This window comes from Temnothorax americanus, unplaced genomic scaffold, assembly GCF_048541705.1.
Source record: "Temnothorax americanus isolate GAGA-0224 unplaced genomic scaffold, ASM4854170v1 Scaffold18, whole genome shotgun sequence".
NCBI classification, from domain to species: domain Eukaryota; kingdom Metazoa; phylum Arthropoda; class Insecta; order Hymenoptera; family Formicidae; genus Temnothorax; species Temnothorax americanus.
In genome coordinates this window covers 1,110,853-1,133,438 of record NW_027509318.1, presented here as the reverse complement: position 1 = coordinate 1,133,438, position 22,586 = coordinate 1,110,853, and the positions used below count along the sequence as shown (strand labels likewise).

The 22,586-nt window shown below is 39.9% G+C and overlaps 1 protein-coding gene across 12 annotated transcripts in view; it reads right to left on the bottom strand.

The window, feature by feature from the left end:
- The window catches only part of Sei (potassium voltage-gated channel seizure), a 95,615-nt gene that overhangs the window by 46,038 nt on the left and 26,991 nt on the right, over positions 1-22,586 (bottom strand). For 8 of the 12 annotated variants that reach the window (XM_077404070.1, XM_077404078.1, XM_077404072.1 and 5 more), the window contains exons 3-7: positions 19,613-19,771; positions 15,675-15,825; positions 3,757-3,955; positions 2,401-2,569; positions 345-413 (exon numbers count right to left, since the gene is read on the bottom strand). In XM_077404070.1, coding sequence (XP_077260196.1) covers positions 345-413; positions 2,401-2,569; positions 3,757-3,955; positions 15,675-15,825; positions 19,613-19,771 — 747 coding nt within the window. The remainder of the gene's footprint in view (positions 1-344; positions 414-2,400; positions 2,570-3,756; positions 3,956-15,674; positions 15,826-19,612; positions 19,772-22,586) is intronic. The other 4 variants (XM_077404079.1, XM_077404082.1, XM_077404071.1 and 1 more) reach the window with 3 other exon arrangements.

Here is a 22,586-nt window from a genome sequence, read left to right as displayed (position 1 = left end):
ATACGGCAGAGGTATAAAATGATGATATTTCTTCAAAACGGTGGAATTTAAAATTTAAATGTTTAGCATATTGTATAAGTCAAAATGGTACAAGTAGTATAGTATAAGTAGTAGTAGTAAAACAGTATAAATATACAATAACAATAGTATAAGTGGTGAGTAGTAGAAACAGGCCTATGAAAGCTCAATCGGACACAAGTAGTACGAAGTTAGATCTCGAAAGCTCATGATAACAAGAAAGCTGCAAGCGCTTGGTAAGTTGTAAAAGGGTGCAAGCTCGCCGGTTGACTCGCGGTCGGTTAAAGGAAAACCAAAAGAGCAGGGTTTGCTCCCTCCTGTTTTACCTTCGGCCAGATTATCGACTGTCGCTGGTCGTCGCTCGAGGGTGACGTGTTCGCTCCCTCGGCCCGCTACTAAAATAGTTTACTGTGGTTTGACTTTGGATTGACAGGTCGTGAAGAGAGAGGGGATCGCCATCAAGCTGACGAAGGCGATAACGTAATGCACAAAATAAGGGGGGAAAGGATTGGGAAAGCTATCATAATTTTCTGTTTGCTAAAGAAGAAGAATTATAAAGCACAGAGATGTTACAGTCTTCGTTTCGCTAGATATTTTATATAAAATACATCTATTTTTTCTTTCACTATAAATAAAATGAAATAAAATAAAAAATTTTGATCAAATCAGATAAGCATGTCCTGACGTCCATTACAAATTTAGCTATATATTTAGGTACAAGACAATTCCTTTAGCCGAGGTGGCATAATTCTTGATTGAAATTCACGAGAGAGAGAGAGAGAAAGTTCGAAAGAACTATTTATATACTTGCGCATAAGTTATTTATACTTTTATGAAACTTAATTAGGGCTGATTGGCTGTGCGAACATATTTACGTGCGCAGCTTAATGTTAGTTATTTTGGAATACACATCCTCCACAAAGAGGGTGCCTGATGCCTACGCGACCTAACTGTATTAAAAATAGACGCGCGGACTCTGGCAGGATCTGGCATCTCTCCTCGATCCTTTGTTGTCGTCTCTGTGCCTTAAAACTCGTTCTCGCGACTTATACTCCTTTTTCCCAACATTCAAGAACTGTCGTCTATATGTATTATCGGACGACGTTAAGAACAGTCGGACGTTCTTATAGACGGAGATGGTGAACCGAACGCTTTCGCATTGTTTCCGACGTTTCCGTGCTCTAGATAAACTTCATACTCTTGGCAAAGCTGCTACCAGTTCACGTAGCAACTGTCGGATGCTTATTGAATTTCAAGTGGTGACCAACGGCAGTTACGATGAAGTCATGAAGACTGTCAAAAAGCGTCTTAAAACCGCTGGACATCTTTTTAGCTTCAAACTTTGTTCAAAGTCCGTTTATTTTCAACGTAAAATTTACTTTACTGAGAGAATAAAAGTCTATCAAGAACATACGGTAACGGAATACCTATTGATACTCGAGTCATCTTTGGACATACGTTAAGATAAATATTAAATACACATTATTAAATATTAAAAATTGATCGTGGACACTCATAAGAAAAAATGTACTTAATTCTTTGTTAGAATAAAGAATAAATCGCCCTCTGCTCGGCAAAATATATCTTTCCGCATAATTTTTTTTTCTCTGTAATCAACGCAAGTGGGAGAGACAAAGCGCAAGTGGAAGAGACATTTATCTATCAGTTTCTATCTGCAAACATGCAAGACCTCCCGCTCCTATGAGCTACATATATCGATGTACAGTTCGCGACGTTATAGAGTATAGAGTGCTCTTTGCTTGCTCGCGATGTATGGCATGGAAGGCCACATGGTCGCTATCTGTCAACATCCGCGGCATGAAACATCGCATGCAACGATATTATTATTATTCGCGTTACCACAAATTATTATTTAACCGCGATACATATATATATAAATGGTCATGCATGCGGATCATATATTGCAATTACAAATGCGAATGAAACCTTTTCAACCAAACTACAATCACGACATTGAAATATTTCCCCGTTTTCTCAATTAGAGTCAAATAAAATCTTTGCAGACGTTATGGACGGCGGAACGATAAAGTAAACGCTATTCAATCATATTAGCTTTCAAATAGAATAATTACGATATTTCCTTAACTTGTGTATAGCTGAGCTATTCGTTTCAATCGTTCACAAAATGATCGATCAAAATCCGAAGGTTTTTATCAGTTGTGACCTTTAGAAAAGTAAATGTTCCGCTAACTAGAATTGAAACGCAACGCAACTAGGGGAACGTACATATATGTATATTTTGTCGGTCGTAAAACAAAACACCGCTCCACAGAAAGCGCTAATGCCAGATCAGGCAACTCGCGGGACACGAAGAATGGAACAGAAATGAATGGTACGCAGTGGAGGTTATCGTGTGCTTACAAACGCTGCAGGTGAGACTGCGACAAGGTGCTCTCGCCGTTTCTGCTTTCACGGCTCGCTTCGAGATAGCATCCAGACTCGCCGCGTGAGAGACACTCCGCGAAGGGCCCTCCGCGACACCCCCCGAAGACGAGTTCCCGCCCTCCCAGATTCCCGACTTTTGCGAGACCTGAAAGCACAAAGCAATCACGTCGGTTGATTAATTTTTTCATATTTTTAAAAATATTTTTATTAAGGTAATTCCTAATAATTATTAGACAAGTATAATACATGATAATTGTAAATAACCAGCTATCCATTTCAGAAATGGATAGCTAGTTATCTACAATTTACGAAAGAATTTGCGATGTAATGTAAAATTAATTAACGCAGGACTGCGCTTTCTTCCGCAATTTCTCTTACTGACATTTCAGCGAGAATCTAAAGTTTTTTCTTGCATCTAAAAAAAAAAAAAAAAATTTCCACGTCGGCACTGCGGCAGCTCTAATCCTTAAAATTCAAGGAATCTCGCCGAGGCAACGTTTCGGGCACGTACGGCTGATCCTATTAGCTCGGTTCGATAGCACGACCGGCGTCTATTACGTCCAGCCGTCGGGCATGCTCGTGAAATTGAAACGGATAGAAGGGATTGGTAGATAGGGAGGTGCGAGATCTAGTTTCGCTCTTACACACCGTGTGTACGAGAGCTCCAACATATGTTCGGATTGTATGGTAGCAAGAGCTCATGCATGCGCTATTAACTCGTGTACGGTCGTGCGATAACCTTTGCCCGTTCTGCAGCTATACCTACGTGTCAGTCGCGTATCGTGGCCGACGGCGAAACTTTGTCCCGGGATTTCGGGCTATCGCCGCCACGTGCATGCTAAACGCGCGTTTAGCGCTCGTTATAGACGTTACGTTTGGAAAACGCGATTAAAATGGGTGTTTCATCAAAACTCGACGCGGACGATTTCACCGACGTCTCTTTTCTCTTTCCGGCAGAGATACTATTTCGTAAGTGTCTTGTACCTGTATCATTGTCAATTGTTTCGTGCGGAGCGTAATGCGAAATCTCATCAGATAAAATATTTAATAATTATATTTCCTTTCTATTCTCTCTTCTCTCTTACAGTCTGCCGTATTAATAGCCTGAAATTTTGTACTTGCTTTCCACGAATGATTGAGAACGTAGTAAATTTTTTCACACTCAGTTTGCGTGTGAAAATTAAATAAGCTCTGTCTATTGCAGTCTCGCTCATACGTATGCATTACTAATGACGCTGCTTAATTACTGCCGGTTAACCGATTGCAATGTTGGCGGATCGCGTGCTCGCACAACGAATTGCTCGGGCTGCTGGATGCACTTTTTCTACTTACATCGCTCACTCCCTCGGGACTCGCGATGGGAGCAGTGGTGCCGGGTTGTGGTATTATGCTCGGAGTAGTTGCCGACGTTGTTGCGCCACCATTGTTGTTGCTGCCGCTCGACGGCGGCGGTGGTAGACCCGGCGGGGGTGTGCCGGTCCTCCCAGGGCCCCAAGATTCCATCATTGTGGGCGAGCCACATGTTAACGGGCTAAACACATCACATAAGTTTGATTAATTAATCAAAGTTCGTTAGAGTTGTACATTGTGATCAATCATATTTACCGTGCTATTTTATAATTTTCAAATATTTATGATTTTTGGATTGGCTCAGAAATTATTTCATCCTGTAAAGCTATATAAAATGATTAAAGGGACTGCTTTCTTTGAAGATTTACTACATAATAATCGCACAAATTTAATCCCTTTTGAAAAGCATTAAAATTGTACCCAGAAGACCTCATTAATAGCAAATTGTGTTTGTGAATTTTGATACTCAATGGGACCTAAGTTATCCGTATCTTCATGAAAGATTCAAGCAACAAAAGCGACTATACAGATAAACAATAGTTATTACGAGAAAATCCGCGATACAATATTTATTTCCGGAACGCAAACTCCTGGCACGATGAGTGATAAAAAAAAAAGCGAAACAGGTGCCTCTTCCATTAACCCGGCCAGGAAATTGTGGCTGGCAATGGCCGACCGTGTCTAATAACCCTCCCTCCCCTTATGCGGGAAATGACGTTAATCCGGAAGATGGTTCGCGCGCGTAGTTCGAGCCCGTAAATGGCCACGTCGCGGGGCGGGGTGGCGAACGGCGGAGAGAAATTTATTGTATAAATTCTAAGGCTATGGGGGTGGTCGATACCGCGATACGGAACAGAGGTCAGACCTCGCGAGTGAAGTGTGTCAGTGTTAGGTCAGACTTGCCAATCGATAAACAACCTCAGCCCGCGGCGCGACGCGTGCTTGTGCGTACGTGTATAGGTATGCATGCGTGCGTGCGCGTGAGCGAGCGAGCGAATGAGTGCATGCGTCGCGTTAACTTACGACCCGCATTCGGTGGCGCAGTCCGCGTTGGTTGCCGCTGGTGTTGTTTCGTTAAACAATCATCATTTACCGTCATGTCTGTATATGCGCGTTATAGCATCCATACGGACAGACAGCCGCATCGTCCTTTGTATCGCTTTCAATTCGCAGTCGGTGCATTTGTAACGCGATTAGATTCGATCGGAAGGGAATTACGTAGGGGAACAAAAACTTACGGCAGTACGTTTGGTTAAGCGAATGTACAAACAGCCAATTATAGATACCGTGCGCCGCATAATGCAATGGCCTTCTATGCGGCGCGGCACCCGCAGAAGCCATTCGTGCGCGTCCACAACTAACAACTATTCAGTCGCTTCATTATACTAACTGTTTCTTCTATTGTTAGATATGTATAAATATAAATTTTAAGTATTACAGAGCTCGTTATAACCCGTTAAACTTTCAAGTATAGTTCTAATTACAAAAATTTGATAACCCTTAGATAAAATTACGGCCGGTTTCTGCGCTCAATGCGTTGAGAATATAACACGAGATTCAGTCCGGCGCTCGATAAAATTAATTCCCGTCGTCTGTCTGCTAATTGGACGTAAAAACTCGCGGAAGGTAACATATACGGAAGAGTCGAGGAGAGAAGGCCATTTAATTTGCAGAAAAGTTTACGCGGTCGATAGGTCGCCAAAACGCTCGGCTGAATCTGCAAGAATCTTATAATGGCGAGATGGCCACCGATCTTTTCAGGACTTCCGTGCTGATAGTGTTAAGGACGAGAACGTGGATGATATCCGTTTGGAAAATGTCCAAACGGTGTTCGAAAGTGGGGAATCGTTGGCGGGGCACTCTCGTAAGGCAACGAGCAACTCGTCGACACACAAAAAGAGACTCTCCTTTGTCCAACCCCCTTTCGCGAGCTCTCGTTCGAAAACGTTCGCCGTTTACCGCCCATCAGGCTCCGTTTACCCTCCAGGCCTCCGCGATTTGTATATGCATGAGCGAAGTTGCAACGCGAATGGGTCAAGTTCATCATTCAGTAAATGAAGATACGATATATTGCGTGACGATGAATACCTGTATCTCTATGATTTTGAGATTTCAAAGTTGCTGATTTTTCAGACAATCGGATAAAACAACTTTTTATTTGAGGAATTAAAACAAGCAATCTTGAACCATCAATAGCAGTTATAAAAAAATGTAAATTCATATGCATAACCTTTGGTTTCTACATAGCGTAGAAAAATCTGAGCTTAACTGGGCGTCAATTATTCAAAGTATAGGCATAATGACATTTTCGAAAGATCGATCGTTAGCTTCTCAAAGACGAAATTATTAGCGGCGAACAGAATTGTGGGCCACGAAAACAGTTGATTACCGCCGCCATGCGCCAGTAAGATCGATGAATCTTGCACCGATATTTATCGCAGGTATTTCGCGTTCCGCGTGTCGCAAGGGGCTGAATTTTATCGCCGGATGCGATCAGCCGACTCGCGCGCGCGGTGGATTTATCGACGTTTACAGCATCGAGGTAACCCTGACATCGATTCCCGCGGCGGGTGTGTTGACAGAATGATTTCGTAATACAAATAGATGCACGTAATAGTGCTGTTTCTTTCCTCGTATGCATATAAAATAAAGTTTAACTGTTTTCAGGTCGATCTTTGTTAAAAACGCGTATATAAAAGAATATCTGACATTATCTTCTAACATGTATGTGTTGCATGTATCTAAATTTCTCTGTTTTAAAATTACGTTTTCTGTAGCCCTATTCTGTAACTTTTAACGACAGTTTCGTTATCGTTATATTGTCATTGCGCAGCTTTTTTACTATATATAATATTTGTGCAACGCAAATATAACGATAACGAAACTGTCGTTAAGAATTACGGAATCAGCCCTCTGGTATTTCTTTATCTCTTTTTAAGAGATAAAGCCAACTGACAAATTTTAAATTCGATTCAAATTAATCGAAACCCGTAATTTCTTTCGTAATTTGATACACTCGGCAGCCAGACAAAGAAAACCATTTGTGCAATTTTCTCGGACAGAAAAATATCAGAATGCATTTATTCATTCGCATGTCAATAATTTCCACGCTGGTGTGTCGTTAGCGCGCCGCTGACATTTTCAGCGGAAACGACGCGTCTGCAGTGACGATAATTTGTTTTTGAACGAGATAACCGCGCAATTACCAAAGCTTGATACTCATCTATATTTATTCGATAAAACCACGTCGACATTATTCCAAATTATTGACCTTTCTGGTATATTGTGATGAAAACGCAAATAGACTAATACTCTTTTTCTAGTTAAAGTCCTGCAAGGAGATTGCTTGCTTGAAAGTAACTTCTATCGTCGCAGTCTTATACACATTTCGTATAAAGAAAAGAACTTTTCGATGTCAAGAAAATGCTAACATTTTTTTTTATCAAAGCGCCAAGTAAAATATATTTTTAGACAGAGCTTATTTGACGACGACCTGATTAATTTTTCATTTGATTGACTGCAATACGAAAATTCCAATTAAATCGTAGTGCGTAAATATATTGCGTTATGTGTGACAAATCTATAATATTAACTACATAGTTTTTTCATGCTCTCACCTTCTCATACTCGTGCACGCTATTGCTGAATGCGTACGAGAAATTGGAGCGGAAAATTATATTCGCATGTTTACTGTTTAAATCAGATTCATGACGGTATAGTCACCCATCATGATTTGAAAATGATTTGAACGTTTCAGCGCGATGTTTGATGATTGCACGTGTACGCTGCTGTTAATCGAATTACGCAATATTTAAATTGCAATTCGAATTTCTAATTCTTCCAAAAAGGTTTAACCTACATATCATTATGTTATCGTGTCGTTTGATCAAACACTCGGTTTTTCCACGAGTAGACCTTTTGCCACGAATTAATTTTGTTAAGATTAATTATAGTTGTTTAGCTTTTTCGTGTAATTATCTCATGATATCCCCGATTATAGTATTGCAAATCGGTGTGACCTCAAAAGCAGTTGTTTTTTACGATTTTCTTACGTTAATTAACATTAAAGCGAACTTGCTTCATCCATGTAATCAACTAATGCGTATTCTCACGCGAAGGTCTCTGGGAGCGTGCATGACATCATATTTCGTCGTTAGATTAGTATATTTCACTCGGCCAAAAATCGTTGGCGACCTCTAATTTGGAGAAATCTTCGCGGTAATTCTACGGATATCTTAAATCTCAAGTTAGCATGCAATTTTCCTTTTTGCGAATTCAGCTCTGCAATCTAATATATTATTCTATACTAATTAGATTTGCGAGGAATGTGGCTATTTGCGCAACACATAAATTTGTCTTCGATTTAATAAAACGTTACATGAATGTAATTCAGCTACATAATAATGACATGATTAAGTATAAGTATAATAAGTAGTTAGATTAACTATCAGTTCTCTTGAAGAAATGTTTTAAATAACATTACATGATTGTTCAATTAATTTCAGAATGACGAATAGTTGGTATTATAAATGCGAGCTTTCACATAATATAATGGAACCAGAAAACGAAGATTTTATAGCAATATTTCTTGCATTAAGAATGTGTGATTAAACAATGTGTTTAAAGTTTAAACTGACAGGCATACCTATTAAACTAATAAGGGCCAGTTTCACACAAGTGTCGGTTAACTTTTAATCTTAGATTAACTCACTCTTCGTCTTTTCTTTAAAAGAGATGAAGGAGACGAAGAGTGAGTTAATCTAAGATTAAAAGTTAACCGACACTTGTGAAACTGGGCCTCAATAAGTGACAAATTATCACCATTCTTAACAATCTTACTAACTCTTGTGTTGCTTGCTGTCGCTTTTTACATTTCCCGTAGCGTTTCGACGAGTAAGGGTAATCGAAAAATCCTATTCTCCTTCGGAATTCGTGCCCGAAATGACAGTGCTTTGCGCACGTCATGGCGGTTGCGTGCAAGCCACGGTTTACTCTGAAATTCGCCTCGTCGCCTTGAAATTCACTGCTGAGGAGTGCGGTATTGCCCCTCTTCCGACACATTCGCTATCTCGCTGGCGGCGAGACATACCTTACGAGTGAATACATTTCTCACTGTCAACGTAATCCCGTAATGCTGTTTCAGGTCTGCTACGAGCGAGATAACTTTTCTGAATTATCATAAGAAAATTGCACAAACTGGCAGTGGCCGTCAGTAGTTTCAGTAGTTAAAAAATGAATCATACAGTTGTATCGTCATCGACGCAAAGATTTAAATGAAATTTTCGAAGAAACTTGCTACCAATAAGAGCCAATGCGGACGATGAGGTTGTTATACATCGACAAGTCACCTTGATGTTGACTCCGGAAACAACAGCTTTAGAACTATGCCGGACATTGTGCAATGTGCCCCGGATAGGATCGAGCTTAATGGCAATTGTAAATCACTCGCGGTGATCATACGCGATGCCTCGGAAAACAAGCGGAAGTGTAACCTCATAATCATCGCGGAAGATAGCAAAGCTGATACATTTGTCAACGTCATCGTCGAGCTTTGAAATCCTCATGGTCTCTTAGGATGTAACTTATAAAAGTTCCAACTTCTTGCCCGAATATTTTCGATCGGCCAATTTTTGGTTGGTGTATTCTCTCGGACTGCACGATTACTTGCTAATTTCTCACCTACCTAAACCGAAAAACTACGAAATGAATCTTAACACGGGTCGATAGAGCTGGGACCATTCTAAATCCCTTCTAGCCGCAAACTTTCCGGAACAAAATGACGCCTGAGTCGTAGGGAGGAGGATTATCCGGCTTGCTTTTACCCGGATGAGTGAAGGCTGAAATTAGCTTACTCCGACAAAGTTGGTATTATCAAACTACGCTTTATATTCATGCTTTGCGCGCCGGAAAACTGTGTCGCGCTATCAGCTTATAATTGCATTCCGAAAAGTGCCTCCTCGATACTTTCTCTCTCTTTAAACAGATTACATTTCTTAAAATAACCTTCGAATAACACGCGAAGTGGTTAATAACCGTGATTTTAAAGTTGAAATTTTGATATCGCGAGCTAGCATTATATCGTTTGCGAGATTAACGATTGACGAAGAGTCAACGGGTTATCTTTGAACTGTGTATGAAACATCTATTTAAATTCTCTAAACTTTATTTGAATCTCGGGTTATAAGTAAATTAGAAAATTTGTCGAACTGGCTCATATAGTAGCTTCGTGTACTACGTAACTACTCTCGTTTATTCCCCTCGTTATATCATGGCGTTGCGTGCTAACGAGGATTGCTCTTAAAACGTGCACTGACCCAGTACGACCAGCCGCTATTTCCGGGTTGGTATCATCCACCTGAAGTAGATAAAGCGCCTTTCTCCATATCTACATTCCACGTGCCTTAACGTGCTCCTTGAGTCACTTCATGGTCACGCACACTCTTTTATGTGAGATAAAATCTTCCAGCGCAAACAAACGCGTTCATTCATTCAATCGCATGCTCGACTTCATTCATTAAGCACTCGTCTAATTTAATATTAAATATGATGTAACAGTAACAATGCGATTTTTGAAATATTATCTTTAATAAAAGATAGGAATGTCAATGTATCTTTTTATAGTACTTGCTACTAATCCCTTCTCAAGGTAAATATACGCGCATTTTACTATTCTTGTCACAGCAATCAAAATTAATTTAGACTGGCCTTAGCGTGCGGTGAAAGTTATCTGTAGTCTATCATGGATAAAGAAAGCGACACGCACAGGGACTCGGGTGAACACACAAAGCTGCGGCCCAGGTACAAAAAACGGAAACTCGTTTCCATTCTGTTCCGCATGGTCATACAGTGATCGCAGAAACGGCTCTTCAAACTTTACGTCGCGGCACTGCGTGCTTGCGTGACTCGCCTTGAAATGCGCAGCGAGACTGAGGGGATATTCCTCTTTGTCACCGTCACCGTCGCTTTAATGGAGCTTTCGGATTATTCAGCAATGAAACGCCATGGTTTTATAATGCGAAAAAAAAAACAGAATTTCACCACACCGCTCGAAAGATTTTCTCACCGCAAACTTTTTGGAGAAGAAAACTTCTTCGTCGCAACGATCCGCCATTTGATTACGATTTTTCATACCGTTTCACATTACCGCGAGATCTCTCGTTGCATCCGATATGTTTGTTCTCTCAAACCGCTTGAATATAAAAGCGTGTCGTGCGAAATGCATTAACTCTCCCACGATTGGCTTTCTCTCTCAATAAATTTTCGTACTCATTTGTTTGCATTAGCGGCGACTTAAGATCATTTACTTTGACGATGTGTAAAAACAACTGAAGAAGTCTTTTTTGCCATTTCTTCAATAGCTACTTTCATGCGATAGAAAGCTGATTCATTCATAAGATTAGAAAATAACTCAAATCAAATATAATTTGGAGTGTTTCCAACGTAGTGATATGCCAGACGTTCGTTTTAATTTGCATTTAGCGTCGACCTTTGCGACATTACGTAATGGGAAAACGCACACTCTGATATCACAATATCATATCACATAAATCACAGCCCAATCACGCGCTCTTAGCTTATTTCTTGTGATATTCTTGCGATAATAAAGGAAAAACGTAATTTAAATATGCATATATTATCGCACTGATACTACAACATCGATGGGAAATTGCTCGGTTTCAGTTTATTTCGAATTTGTTATGCTCGCAGATCGCGATCGTGTACAAACTCGACAAGCTCGCATTTTCCATGGCATTTATCTTCGTTGCGCATTGTGTTCGCGACTCGATTAGGACTGACTTTTCGATTTTAACACGTCGTCGCGTGCAACGCTCGCTCGCGACGACGGCGACGTGGCAGGCTCACCTTGAAGACAGGACCGCCCTGCACCCTGCACCCTGCACCCGATGCGACCCTGTGTGTGTGTGTCTCTCCGTTCGTTTCTGTCTGCCTCAAGGTCGCAAGCGCGATCGCATTATTCTCTGTCGTTTTTCGTGCTTTTCGGTCCTCAACGTGGTTCATACCGCGTCTAAGCCGCGTTGCGTGTCGTGCACGAGCTTGCAACCCTGAAGCCGAACTGCCACGATTGCCCTCTGAAGATACTACCCCGTTGTTTTTAAATATATGTATCCCTGTGACAATCAAAAGTGCAAAGTCCGAATGTCGAGACGCCACAAAATTTAATAATCTACAATACAAGGTATACAGTGGATCAGTGAGAGTTAATTCGTAAATATTAAGTATAACAAATTTGGACAATCTCCAATTTGTTAAATAAAAAATTCCATCTGCGTATAAAAAAGTAGATATCATCAGAATCATTTAAAAAATGTTCCGAAAAGTGACAAAACTGGATCTTGACCAAGAAAATGAATGCAAATACGAATAAAAAACTTGTTTCATTGAATACAAACAGCGTCACGAATTGTTTATTCGTGTTTGTTCGCAATCGTTTACTTGGTCTAGATCCGGTTTAACGAAGTAATGTTGATATAATATTTTAAACAGAGCGGATGTTTCCAACATTCTTTATTAAAACTCGTGGAAACTGCGGCGAGAGAGCTCGGAGTAAATTTGATTTCTCTGCTAAATCGTACTCGCGGTGACTTATATTATTCATCAAAGGCAAGGAAAAAACTAAGCAAAGTTTTTTTTTACTGATTTGTAGTGAAACAGAGTATAATATACATAGGTATCCAGTTTCGATCTATTTCGTTATATTTCTTTGCCTATAGTTATATTTTCAGGCACAAATCACATTTGTCTTCGAGCATAAACGGCTTTGAGAAAAGATGTGTCTGTCACCTCAGGTGTCTTTTATTGAAAATTTTCTGGCGAAAACATATTTTTCCGTCTTTTTACTACGGCAGAAGCTGCAATATATACGAAACTTTCAGCGAGCTAAATCCAGCAATGTGGAAAATTTCGTAGTTATCATTGGAAGACAAATGGAAGATGAAATTAAATTCCTCGGTCTTATCAAGCCAATACATATCGTGAGATCATGATTTCTTTCCTATATCACGTAATTAATATACGCCAATACTGCCCTATATTCTTTTCTCTAAATCTAAAAATAGAGATGATAATAAACTATTTCGATCTCATTTTGATAAACGAGTGAGAAAAGAATAACGCGAATTTCTTCCTGTATCTTTTAAGCTTATTTTTTATATGTATTTATAAAAAGAATAACGAAGTTTTAAAATCAGATCTATGAATAATTAATCTATTAATAACTAGTTAAAGATGTAGAATAAGCAACGTCATGCGTATTAAAAGCAACTCGAGGAAATAGCACCGTTGGGATTTCCAAGATTTTTTATTCGTTGTATTCGTATTTCGTATTTAGAATTGTATGGTACAATCGCCATGGCCGAAATTGCTCCCGGCGAGGAATATATATCGATCGATCGGCCGCTCCCAGGACACGGAAATAAGTTCAGAAAAACGCGGCATCATGCTTCGAGAATACCTAAAAAGAATCTGCGAAGGTGGATTTATACAGAAATTTCGTTCTCTTAATGAGTGCTCCGACGCTCGTAAATTGACGACAATGATCGATGTCAATTTTTTAATTGGAACTTCAACGAAGAGTAAGTCGAACAAGCGGAATCGATCACCGATGACAACGAGGATGATTGCGGTTTACCTATTCTTTCATCGCATTGCGTACGCTGTCGTCGTTTCCGTAATACCCGGTTGTTTACTCGAGCGTGTTCGCGATCGTAGATAGATTTCGCAGCGCTGGCCACCAGATACTGCGCCGTGTGTTCGGGTTAACTCGAATCGGGAAATGCCAACGGGTGCAGCGCGATATCAATTCCGATCTTTCGACACGAGATATTTTTCCAGAGGTATACGGGATACGTATATGTCTCTTTTTCGAACAAAACTTCCGTAAAACATGGCTTTGAAATGCGATATGACCCGGCTTTGGCGATAAATTAAAAAAATACGGTAAACGGTTTAAATATATATATAGCAACGTTTAATTCCTTAAGATAAATATATAGAAATATATAGATAACATATATTCGCAAAAACACGGTTAATTACGTTCCCTTCTACTAATCACTAGAACAAAATAATTGCACTCCCAGGGTTAATTATAACGCGACGCGTGGAGTTATTTCCTACAAACAATTAATTACTATCAGCTTGCGCAATTAATTAACTCTCGCAAGTGTAAATTTATTCTGTTTAAAATAAATTATCAACATACAATTGAGTATGTTGATAAGTAAGGAGCAACGGAATGAGACACTCTCACCACTACCTGCCAGCTACAGCGCTCAGCAGTTTTTTTTTGTACATTCGCAATGTCCACGTAACATAAAGAACACCAAAACCACAAAATATTTAACGTACTATAAAATATCAACGCGCGTAATATAAATGTGTACATCAAATATTTCATCTTGCATTTTAAGTTAATTTCAATAACAAACTTGCGCTCATTAGCATTGCCTAAGATAACAAATAGTTTCGTTCAACCAATTCATTAAAAGATTAAAAAACTAATAACCTCAAGAATTAATTATTGAAACGTGAGAAACAAAATTCAGACTATGTCCTAAGACAAACTTTTTCAATTGAATCGTGATTGCAAATATGATGTAACAAATATCAAATTGATTCTTAAGATCTACCTAAACCGTAATATGTCTTACATGTCTCAAGATTGATTTCAGCAGAGTTCTTCAGCAGAAACGCGGCTATAAATACGGACATAAAAAGCACATTGAACGGGAGCTAGAGACTCGATGCAGCCGACCGACGGCTCGATGGTTGTTTGTCGATCTTCCCATCAATCTCTGACATTTCTCTATTATACATGGCTGTTTACTCAAGAGCGTTCGACAAAGTCCAGTTATAATCAAAAGCTGATCTTGTCCCGAAAATGTAATTTGGATAATACGAGTACCGCCAACAACACTCGAGTTGTGCTCTTTCTCTTTCCGAACAGTTAAAATAAATTTTGAAGCACCGTTTAAAGCGTCCGACTAAGAGAGAAGAAAAGAAGGTATGAGAAGTCTGGAGTATTCTGCGCCTGAGGTAATTCGATAATCGAATTCGTTTAAGGACGCGAACGCTGGGAATACAAAAGACCAAAATACGAAGGAAGACTTAGACAGACTAGCGCACGACGCCTCAATCTCGTTATAGTTCCAAACCGTGACTAAAGTTTTAAAATAATTGGCACCGAGTATGTAGGTTAGTCGTTGTTCGCAATGTATAATGTCTTTCCAGGTACTTTGCGCGGTAATCGATTGGGTAACGAGCGACCGAAAAGGCCATCCGTTGGCCCGCTGATTGCTCGAATCACCGCATCGTCGTCGCGATATCACTGACGTATCGCGATACAGCGCAATATCGTTAGCAAGGCGAGAGAGCGAGAGCTTCGCTTCGTTACTCTGATTGCCGTGTAGTGCTGTTTAATCAGATTCTGTATTCCCAGATGGTATACGTTCTGTAACACGGCTAGTTATTCCCTACACGCTGACAGACGGGAGTAATGTTACTTGAGAAATTCTAACAGGGTAATCACGCATCTTAATTATCGCTTTTCCACTCATTACGGTAAATATGATTAATCGCTGAGATATAAGCGTATATCTTATCTATAAAAAAAATCCCCATTTATTTCTAACTATTAATTAGCTAGATATAAAAGAAATTTTTGCGAAGCAAATTCAAATTGTTTCAAAAATATCGTTAACGCACAATAAATAAGAGAAATTTTATTTTACTAGGATTGATTAAAAAATTGATATCCCTGTAAATACTAGACAGTTTGAGAGATAATTCTATCGTATTATAAAAATTAAAACGCGTTAAAGTTAAAGGCAACAAAATCCGCGCTTCTCAAAACGTTCTTAGTATTGACAAAAGTGACTCACCAGTTCTCAGAAGCGTCCTCGTCGAGGATGGTCCCGTCAGCAAGTCGGTGAGGCAAATTAGACGTCGTGCGCGGTCGATTTCGGACCCTCGGCGGACCAACGACACCGGTTCTCGACAGCCCAGCACGGAAGGACGCCCTTGCCCTGTCGACTGCTCGAGTCAACGTCATTGAGTCTCATTAGTTATACCGTTAGTAGTTGGTGTTAGAGCGCGACGGCGTGTAAAGAGCGCAGCGCTTTTGCATAAATTACCGCACCGCAAGAGCCGGCAATTACGTATCTACGACGGTCGATACGCGATGACCAGCTTTTTTTATTATCTACATCCTCGACGCTTGGCTAATGTACGCAAAATCATGTAGGATAAGCATGCTGGACGTGCGTGGAATGCGAGTGTTGCATAATACCTGGCACGACAGGTTTCACAAAATAATATGCGCATATGCTTAAGCTCAATTAAACAATGTAAGTTCGCGTTAAACCCGCTAAAAATTCACGATAAAAAATAGATATGTATTATTTGATACTGATCCATTATAATGTTATTATTTTGTTTGTTTTTCAACTCAATGCACGAGGTTTTCGTTTGTGTTGATTCCTCTACTTCTACTTCTTTCTTTGAAGAAATAATATAATTTTAAATTATATGGACACTTTAGAATTTTTTTATAATAACGATTGTGTAATTTACATATTTAATACTGAACGATAATTGTCGTTTAATATCTCCTGAAATATTGATGACACGCGCGTCGTCAAAAGTTAACGATGGATTTAACTTGGTTGACTTTGCATCGTCTCTCGCGCTCGCCTCATCGAACTTGTCACTTGTCAAGGACTGGAAAATCCATTTGCCACACCGCTCGGCAAGGATACTTTACAAAGATAAGTCAATCAACGTCGTATACTTTTAATTCGCCGTCCGACACCGCGGTTCGCGGTGTCTGGCACACAGATGACGGAATGTGCAATCCCCATTTCTGCTCTGCGCTGTTTGATTTCGAGCCAGCCGTGGCCGTTGAACTTTCGTTAAAATATTATGTCTGTCTTGGAACCTAACGTTCACTTGGAACCGAACGCCGCCAAAATTCGTCAGTCTCCAACCGAAAAATGACGCGTACATATCGATCGCGTTAAGTTTTACGAAGAATTGCTCGAAACAAGAAACGTGATTCATTTTTTATGTGTGTCTCTTCGTGTAGATTTAAAGTTCTTTAAAAATCTAACCCGAGGTACTAATTTTCCACGAGTATCGTTAATATTCATCATTTATTAATCGGGAAATGACGTGTCTGGCGCACGTTCTTTGCATCAAAGCGCGCTGAAAAAAACGCGATTATCGGCGAAAATGCGCGCGTTATTTGCTCGTTACATTTAATTTCAATATGCAAATGCGCGCGATTAAAGCACCACGGTAAAACGGGACAAAAAAACTCTAATGTAATCATATTCGTATTATTCGGATGCAGGCCGAGTGACAAAATTACAGCTGCGTTCGCTCATCGTCAGTGCAGTCGAAGAAAAATGAGTGATAAAGAGAAACTTGGGGGAAAGAACATCGACGATCAGATACGACGGCCACAATCTTCTCGAGTGTGCACTATGTGCATTTATCGATTGTTATAAAACGGGAAGAACCCCGTTCTCCGCGAATGTCCGCCGGAATAATGTGTCATTAGGATGCGGATTGATTGGACCGTTTCCGAGTTGTTTGCCTACGTGATATCGACTTAAGCCAATATCACGCTGACTCGATAATAAGAAGACAATGCTGGATGAAAGCAAATATGGAATCACAAATTGAAAAATAACAAATAAAAGTAAATTACCTAAAATAAAGATAAAATAAAGACTTCAAAAATAGAGATAATTGCAGGCGAACAATTAATAACTTCATGTAAGATTAAGTTTTAAAGGCTTATCTTAATTATGCAGACAAGGTATAGAGTTCCGAGATATAATTATACTTGGTAATTATATTTAATGATTATATATTAATTGCAATAATCGTGCACTAGACGACCGATTTGTTTAGATGATGGATCACTCCATCAAATATCTGTTATTGATTGCATTTTGATGAGGCTAAGGCTGAATAGCCTAAGCTCCTTATAGATAGGCAATTTCAAACTTTGTATGAACTATTGATTGCGGATTATATCGGCTTTTCAGAATTCCTACGCATTCAGTTTTATTTATATCTTGCGTAAGTTGAAGTAGTATAGCAAAGATTTGTATGTGTATAGCAATGGCACTCGTTCCTTGGTATCTTATATTCATAATTAATTATATTTAGAGCAGCTACTCTCTATTTATCAAATATATTACAAATCAAAACGTATCAAAAAATTTTGTCACAATAGAATTTCTCGCGAATTTTTTTAAAATTATATTTCTCTCCATTCGTGCGATTATCTCCATGAATCATATGTGCATTATCGCAATTTGTTCGATGAGCAAACTTTTTTTAATCGGAAAAAAAAACGCATGATAATGTCTAAAATAAGAGTGTGTGAATAAAGAAGGAAATGTAATCGCGTTCATTGATACTTTCATGCGTGACACTCGTGAAAAAGGCATTTCCTCGAGCACGCGCTTAACGCTACGCGACTTTCCGCTACGATCGATTTCTGTTACAAGTCTCTAACCATCAGCTGAGCTGCTTAGGGGGCGGATTATCAACCAGGAGGTAAGATATATACCTATAGCTATTCGAGGGCATAACATTTATTATCGGGTCAGGGTTAACCGTTAGGCGCGCCACACACGTCCAGCGCTCTGCAGCGTCACTCTAAAAATAGTTTCGCGAGCACTCCAGATATAAAACGCGACCACGTGTCCCGTCCCTCGTACGCATATATGCATATGCGTATGTTCTCTAAATTCGTTCGGAAAAACGGCAAGAAGCTTATGCGAAACTTAGGCTGCGCCAGCGGATTGCATTAATAAATAAGTCGACATAAAAAAAGTATAAATTTCATCATGTAAAGATTTCAGTAGATATTATGCAGAACAGCAGCATTAAAAGCGCAAACTTTTTTTGTTTGTACTTTACGCTACATTCGCAATGGCAAAGGCAAAGTCCAATTACCAAGACATGTCGCGTTCACATAAAAATATTGCAATGTATATACGTTAACACATGGGAGTAAAGATAATCCACATGTTCTGACAGGAGACAAAAAAAGGAAAGAAACATACATGTATATCATGCGCAGGAATGACAATAACGGCATATACGCGATGCAATTACGCACACGAAAGAACTCGCGTCCGAAATTCTGCAGGATTGTAACGCGGCTCATTATGCGGATACACCTGACCTGAATCTATGATCGTAATAATGATCGTCACAATGAGGAGTAGCCTACGTGTGCCACATCACGTCCCACTTGTGAACGAGGCGGCCCCGCCGCGAATGTCAGCGCGACGATGTCTTATAACGAACGGTGCAGCAGGAAATAATGATAGCCGCGTTTAAAAGCCGCAAGAAGTTATATGTGTGGGAAGCACGAAATGTCTTGGCAGGATATCGTGTGTAAACGTTAGGCCGGAGAGATACCGTTTGAGCTGCACAATAAGTACAGTCGGGATTTTTGGAATCGATCTAATCGAGACACAAGAAAAGCCACATGCTGTAACGGCAGCTGATTTAAAAACATTTTTCCGAGACAGTTTCGTTCAACTTTAAAAATTTTCCCCAAAATCTAACACGTGTATTCTTTCTTTCTTTGGTTATATTCTTGAGTATATATCTCTACCATATATATTATTTATTAACAGCGATTGAGTGCAGCGGAACTTTCGTGAAATTTTGAACGTGCTATCGAATTTCAAAGTCCACTCGCGCGGATTCTACGGTAAACTCTCGTGCGAAAATCTGAGTACGCGCGTGCACCGAGACGAGTCCAAGTAGAACGAATAAAATTGGAACATACAGCGTGTCGCGAGTCTGTTGTTGGCCTGAGTCGGCGGCGGGATCGCGGGCTGCGGTGGCGGCTGTGAGCTCAGATCCTCGAAGTTTATGATTTGCAGGCAAATGTCGTCCACCTCGCTCCTTATTAGCGCTATCACCTCGCTGCAGAGGAACTTGGTTCCTAAAACAGGAAATTAGCAAGTCAGATATCCGTATCCGACGCGCGTCCTTCGAGTTCTCATCATAAATGTATATATACGAACGATCCGTCGTACAAAGCTTAATTTACTTGTAAAGTAATCCGCGAATACAAGGTTTTCAGCTGATTTAAAGACCTATAATACTCACAAACCTTGAAAATCTTAAAAATATGAGGATCGACATGTTCAAGCGATAGTATTTTAAATAAATAAAATTTTAATATACCTATTCTCCTAACATAAACTGACGTATAAGCATCTTACTTAGATTAGACTTATTTCTTAGATCTTTCAAGTAAATTCATTTAAATTTTAAGTATTGAAGTGCTATACACGCAAGTTCCATCTGCACTCGATAACTCAAGCTCCCGACGGCACGTCGAAATCACGTTGATAGGCACTTTGATGCGTGTCAAGTGTCAAGGACTATCGCGATGCAGCCGTAAAATTTGGAAATATTGAGCAGTGAATCAGAAGTAGAGACCACCGGGGAAATTCATGCCGGAACACGTATGTACAAAGCGCCGCAACCTATTCGCGCGGCGTGCGACTCTGTGCGACGTAATAAATATTCCAGATTGACGTTTACTGGATGTCTCTTAGACACCGACGTGCAAACCGCGCATCGCTGACGATATTTCATTTACGAATAGGCGCGCGAGAAGACAAAAGAGCCGATCGTAAAATTTCGAAACTTGCCATAAAAGTCTCTGGATCGCGCCCAAATAGTTGTCCCGCCCTAGCAACGCTAATATCCTCGTAAAGCCTAGATTGTTGCTACAGTGACATAAAAGTGTTAAGTTGCCCGATATAAGCCCGCTATAACAACTTCGTTGCATCAGATCGCGCCAATGTGGATGTAACGCGGAGTTTATCGCGGACTGCTTATGTTGCAAATACTGCTCGCGGCAGTCTCGTAAAAAAAGGGGGAAAAATGGTATATTTTATCTTTGACATTAGCCACATGAGGAATATAAACACGCGATACAGACTTCCCACAAGCGTCAACTCGGTCTCCTGCTGTGTAATTAAATCAAAAAATTATCACGAAGGTTGAAATTTCATTATTTCCATTTTCCGTCAGCGTTTCCACGAGGCAGGCTCGCTCACCTTGGCTAATTGTAAAAGTCAACGTGGCCGTGACAATCGTTAAGAATCAGACAGATAAAAGATATCAGAAAAATGTAAGCTTTTCTTAGGAGTTTAGTTTCAGTTAAAGAAGTCGGCAGCCTTAGTGCGGTAGAAAAATAATTTCACACATAAAACGCTAACGAGATTTATTCAAAGTAGTTCGCAAACTAATTAACGACAACGTGTCGGGGCACCTTGAACGAGATTCGGAGGGTATCGACGAAAGAAAAGTATGTCCCGTGCGAAAATGCGCTCAGCCAGAAACCGAGCCAAGATTGCCACCTGGACATTCCATAATGAACATCATTCCACGTGCAGCATCAACATTTCTGATAAGGTCCACATGTCCTATCGGATTACACAAGACGTCGGTTTGACTTTGTGGTATACCACAATAGAACGCATCATATTTCTCGCCGTGATCAAACAATCGTTTCTCACATCTCGATCGATGTCACGGCCAAGGCTGATGCGCTAACATATTTTTACTCTCTGCATACCATTATATTTTGTCTTAAGCAACGTGAGAAGAACTAAAATTACTTTTAAACTTTCGCAGAATAACGAAAGAATCATGTAATTAATAAAACACAATTATTTTCCGCAAGAACACATCTTTACTCCCATACTTCTATAATCCCAATCCGGATCTCTCTAATTAAATTAGCTAAGACATTCCCCGTTTTCTCGCAAGCCCCAGTCGTGCTGTTAATTTCGCAGTTCGCGCCTTACTTTATTAACGCTTAAAACAGCCAATACGTGTGGTTTCTCCAGCAACGTCACGATAAGCTGTTCTATCGATCTGCTGGCGTTTCTTTCTTGCTCTCGGTTTCTCTTTGTCTCTGTCTGGGTAGAATCACGCACCTCACCACTGGTCACGCATAGTTGGTTTTTCAAGTCCGGTTGAAATGCAAGCGAGTCGTTTCCGAATGCGCGCGACTCGCGAATTCCAAGCACGAAGCAAGAAGAAGCACGTGCTACTCCCATATATCTCTTCCGGGGATAATGATTTTATATCCTTAGAAAGGAAAATGCAATTACATGAAGTTTACAAATAAGTTATAAAACTAGATTAAGCCATTTCTTTCTCTTTATGTCATTCTCTCCGTAATATAATGTTAAAATAAAAATTTGTATTTTCTTTGTTCTATTGTTATTTGTCTTTGCTTTCTAATATGGTATTTGTTTCTGTTTCATTAAAAAGAAGTGATATCAACAAAGACCTTGCGCATTCGATTAGAAGACACAAAGCCAATTAACAGAGGATTACACCTGCCCATGTTTGTTAACATAGAAATAACGAAGGCGTACCGTTTCGACAACGTTTCAATGTACTGTGTTTTTATTTCGTCCACGAACAATACTAAAAAAGCGACTTTATCTTTATGTGAACGACCGGGGGCTCTGAATAATTCAATTTTCGTGGAAAAAAAGGAAAGTTATCGGATTTACATCGTTATGTCGCTAAGGGGGCGTTTCCTAACGCCATTTTGCTTTAAGTTTAGTTTTGGATATTGTTACTCGAAAGTTTTTGTCGCTGAAGATCACTCCTGCGCGGATTACGTTTTTCTAGTTAGAAGAAAATGCGAGAGTATAGAATAAGAGTTGATGTGCTGGAAAGTGTGAAGTTTTTCAGCCGAATGATACCACCGAAAAGGTTAAATG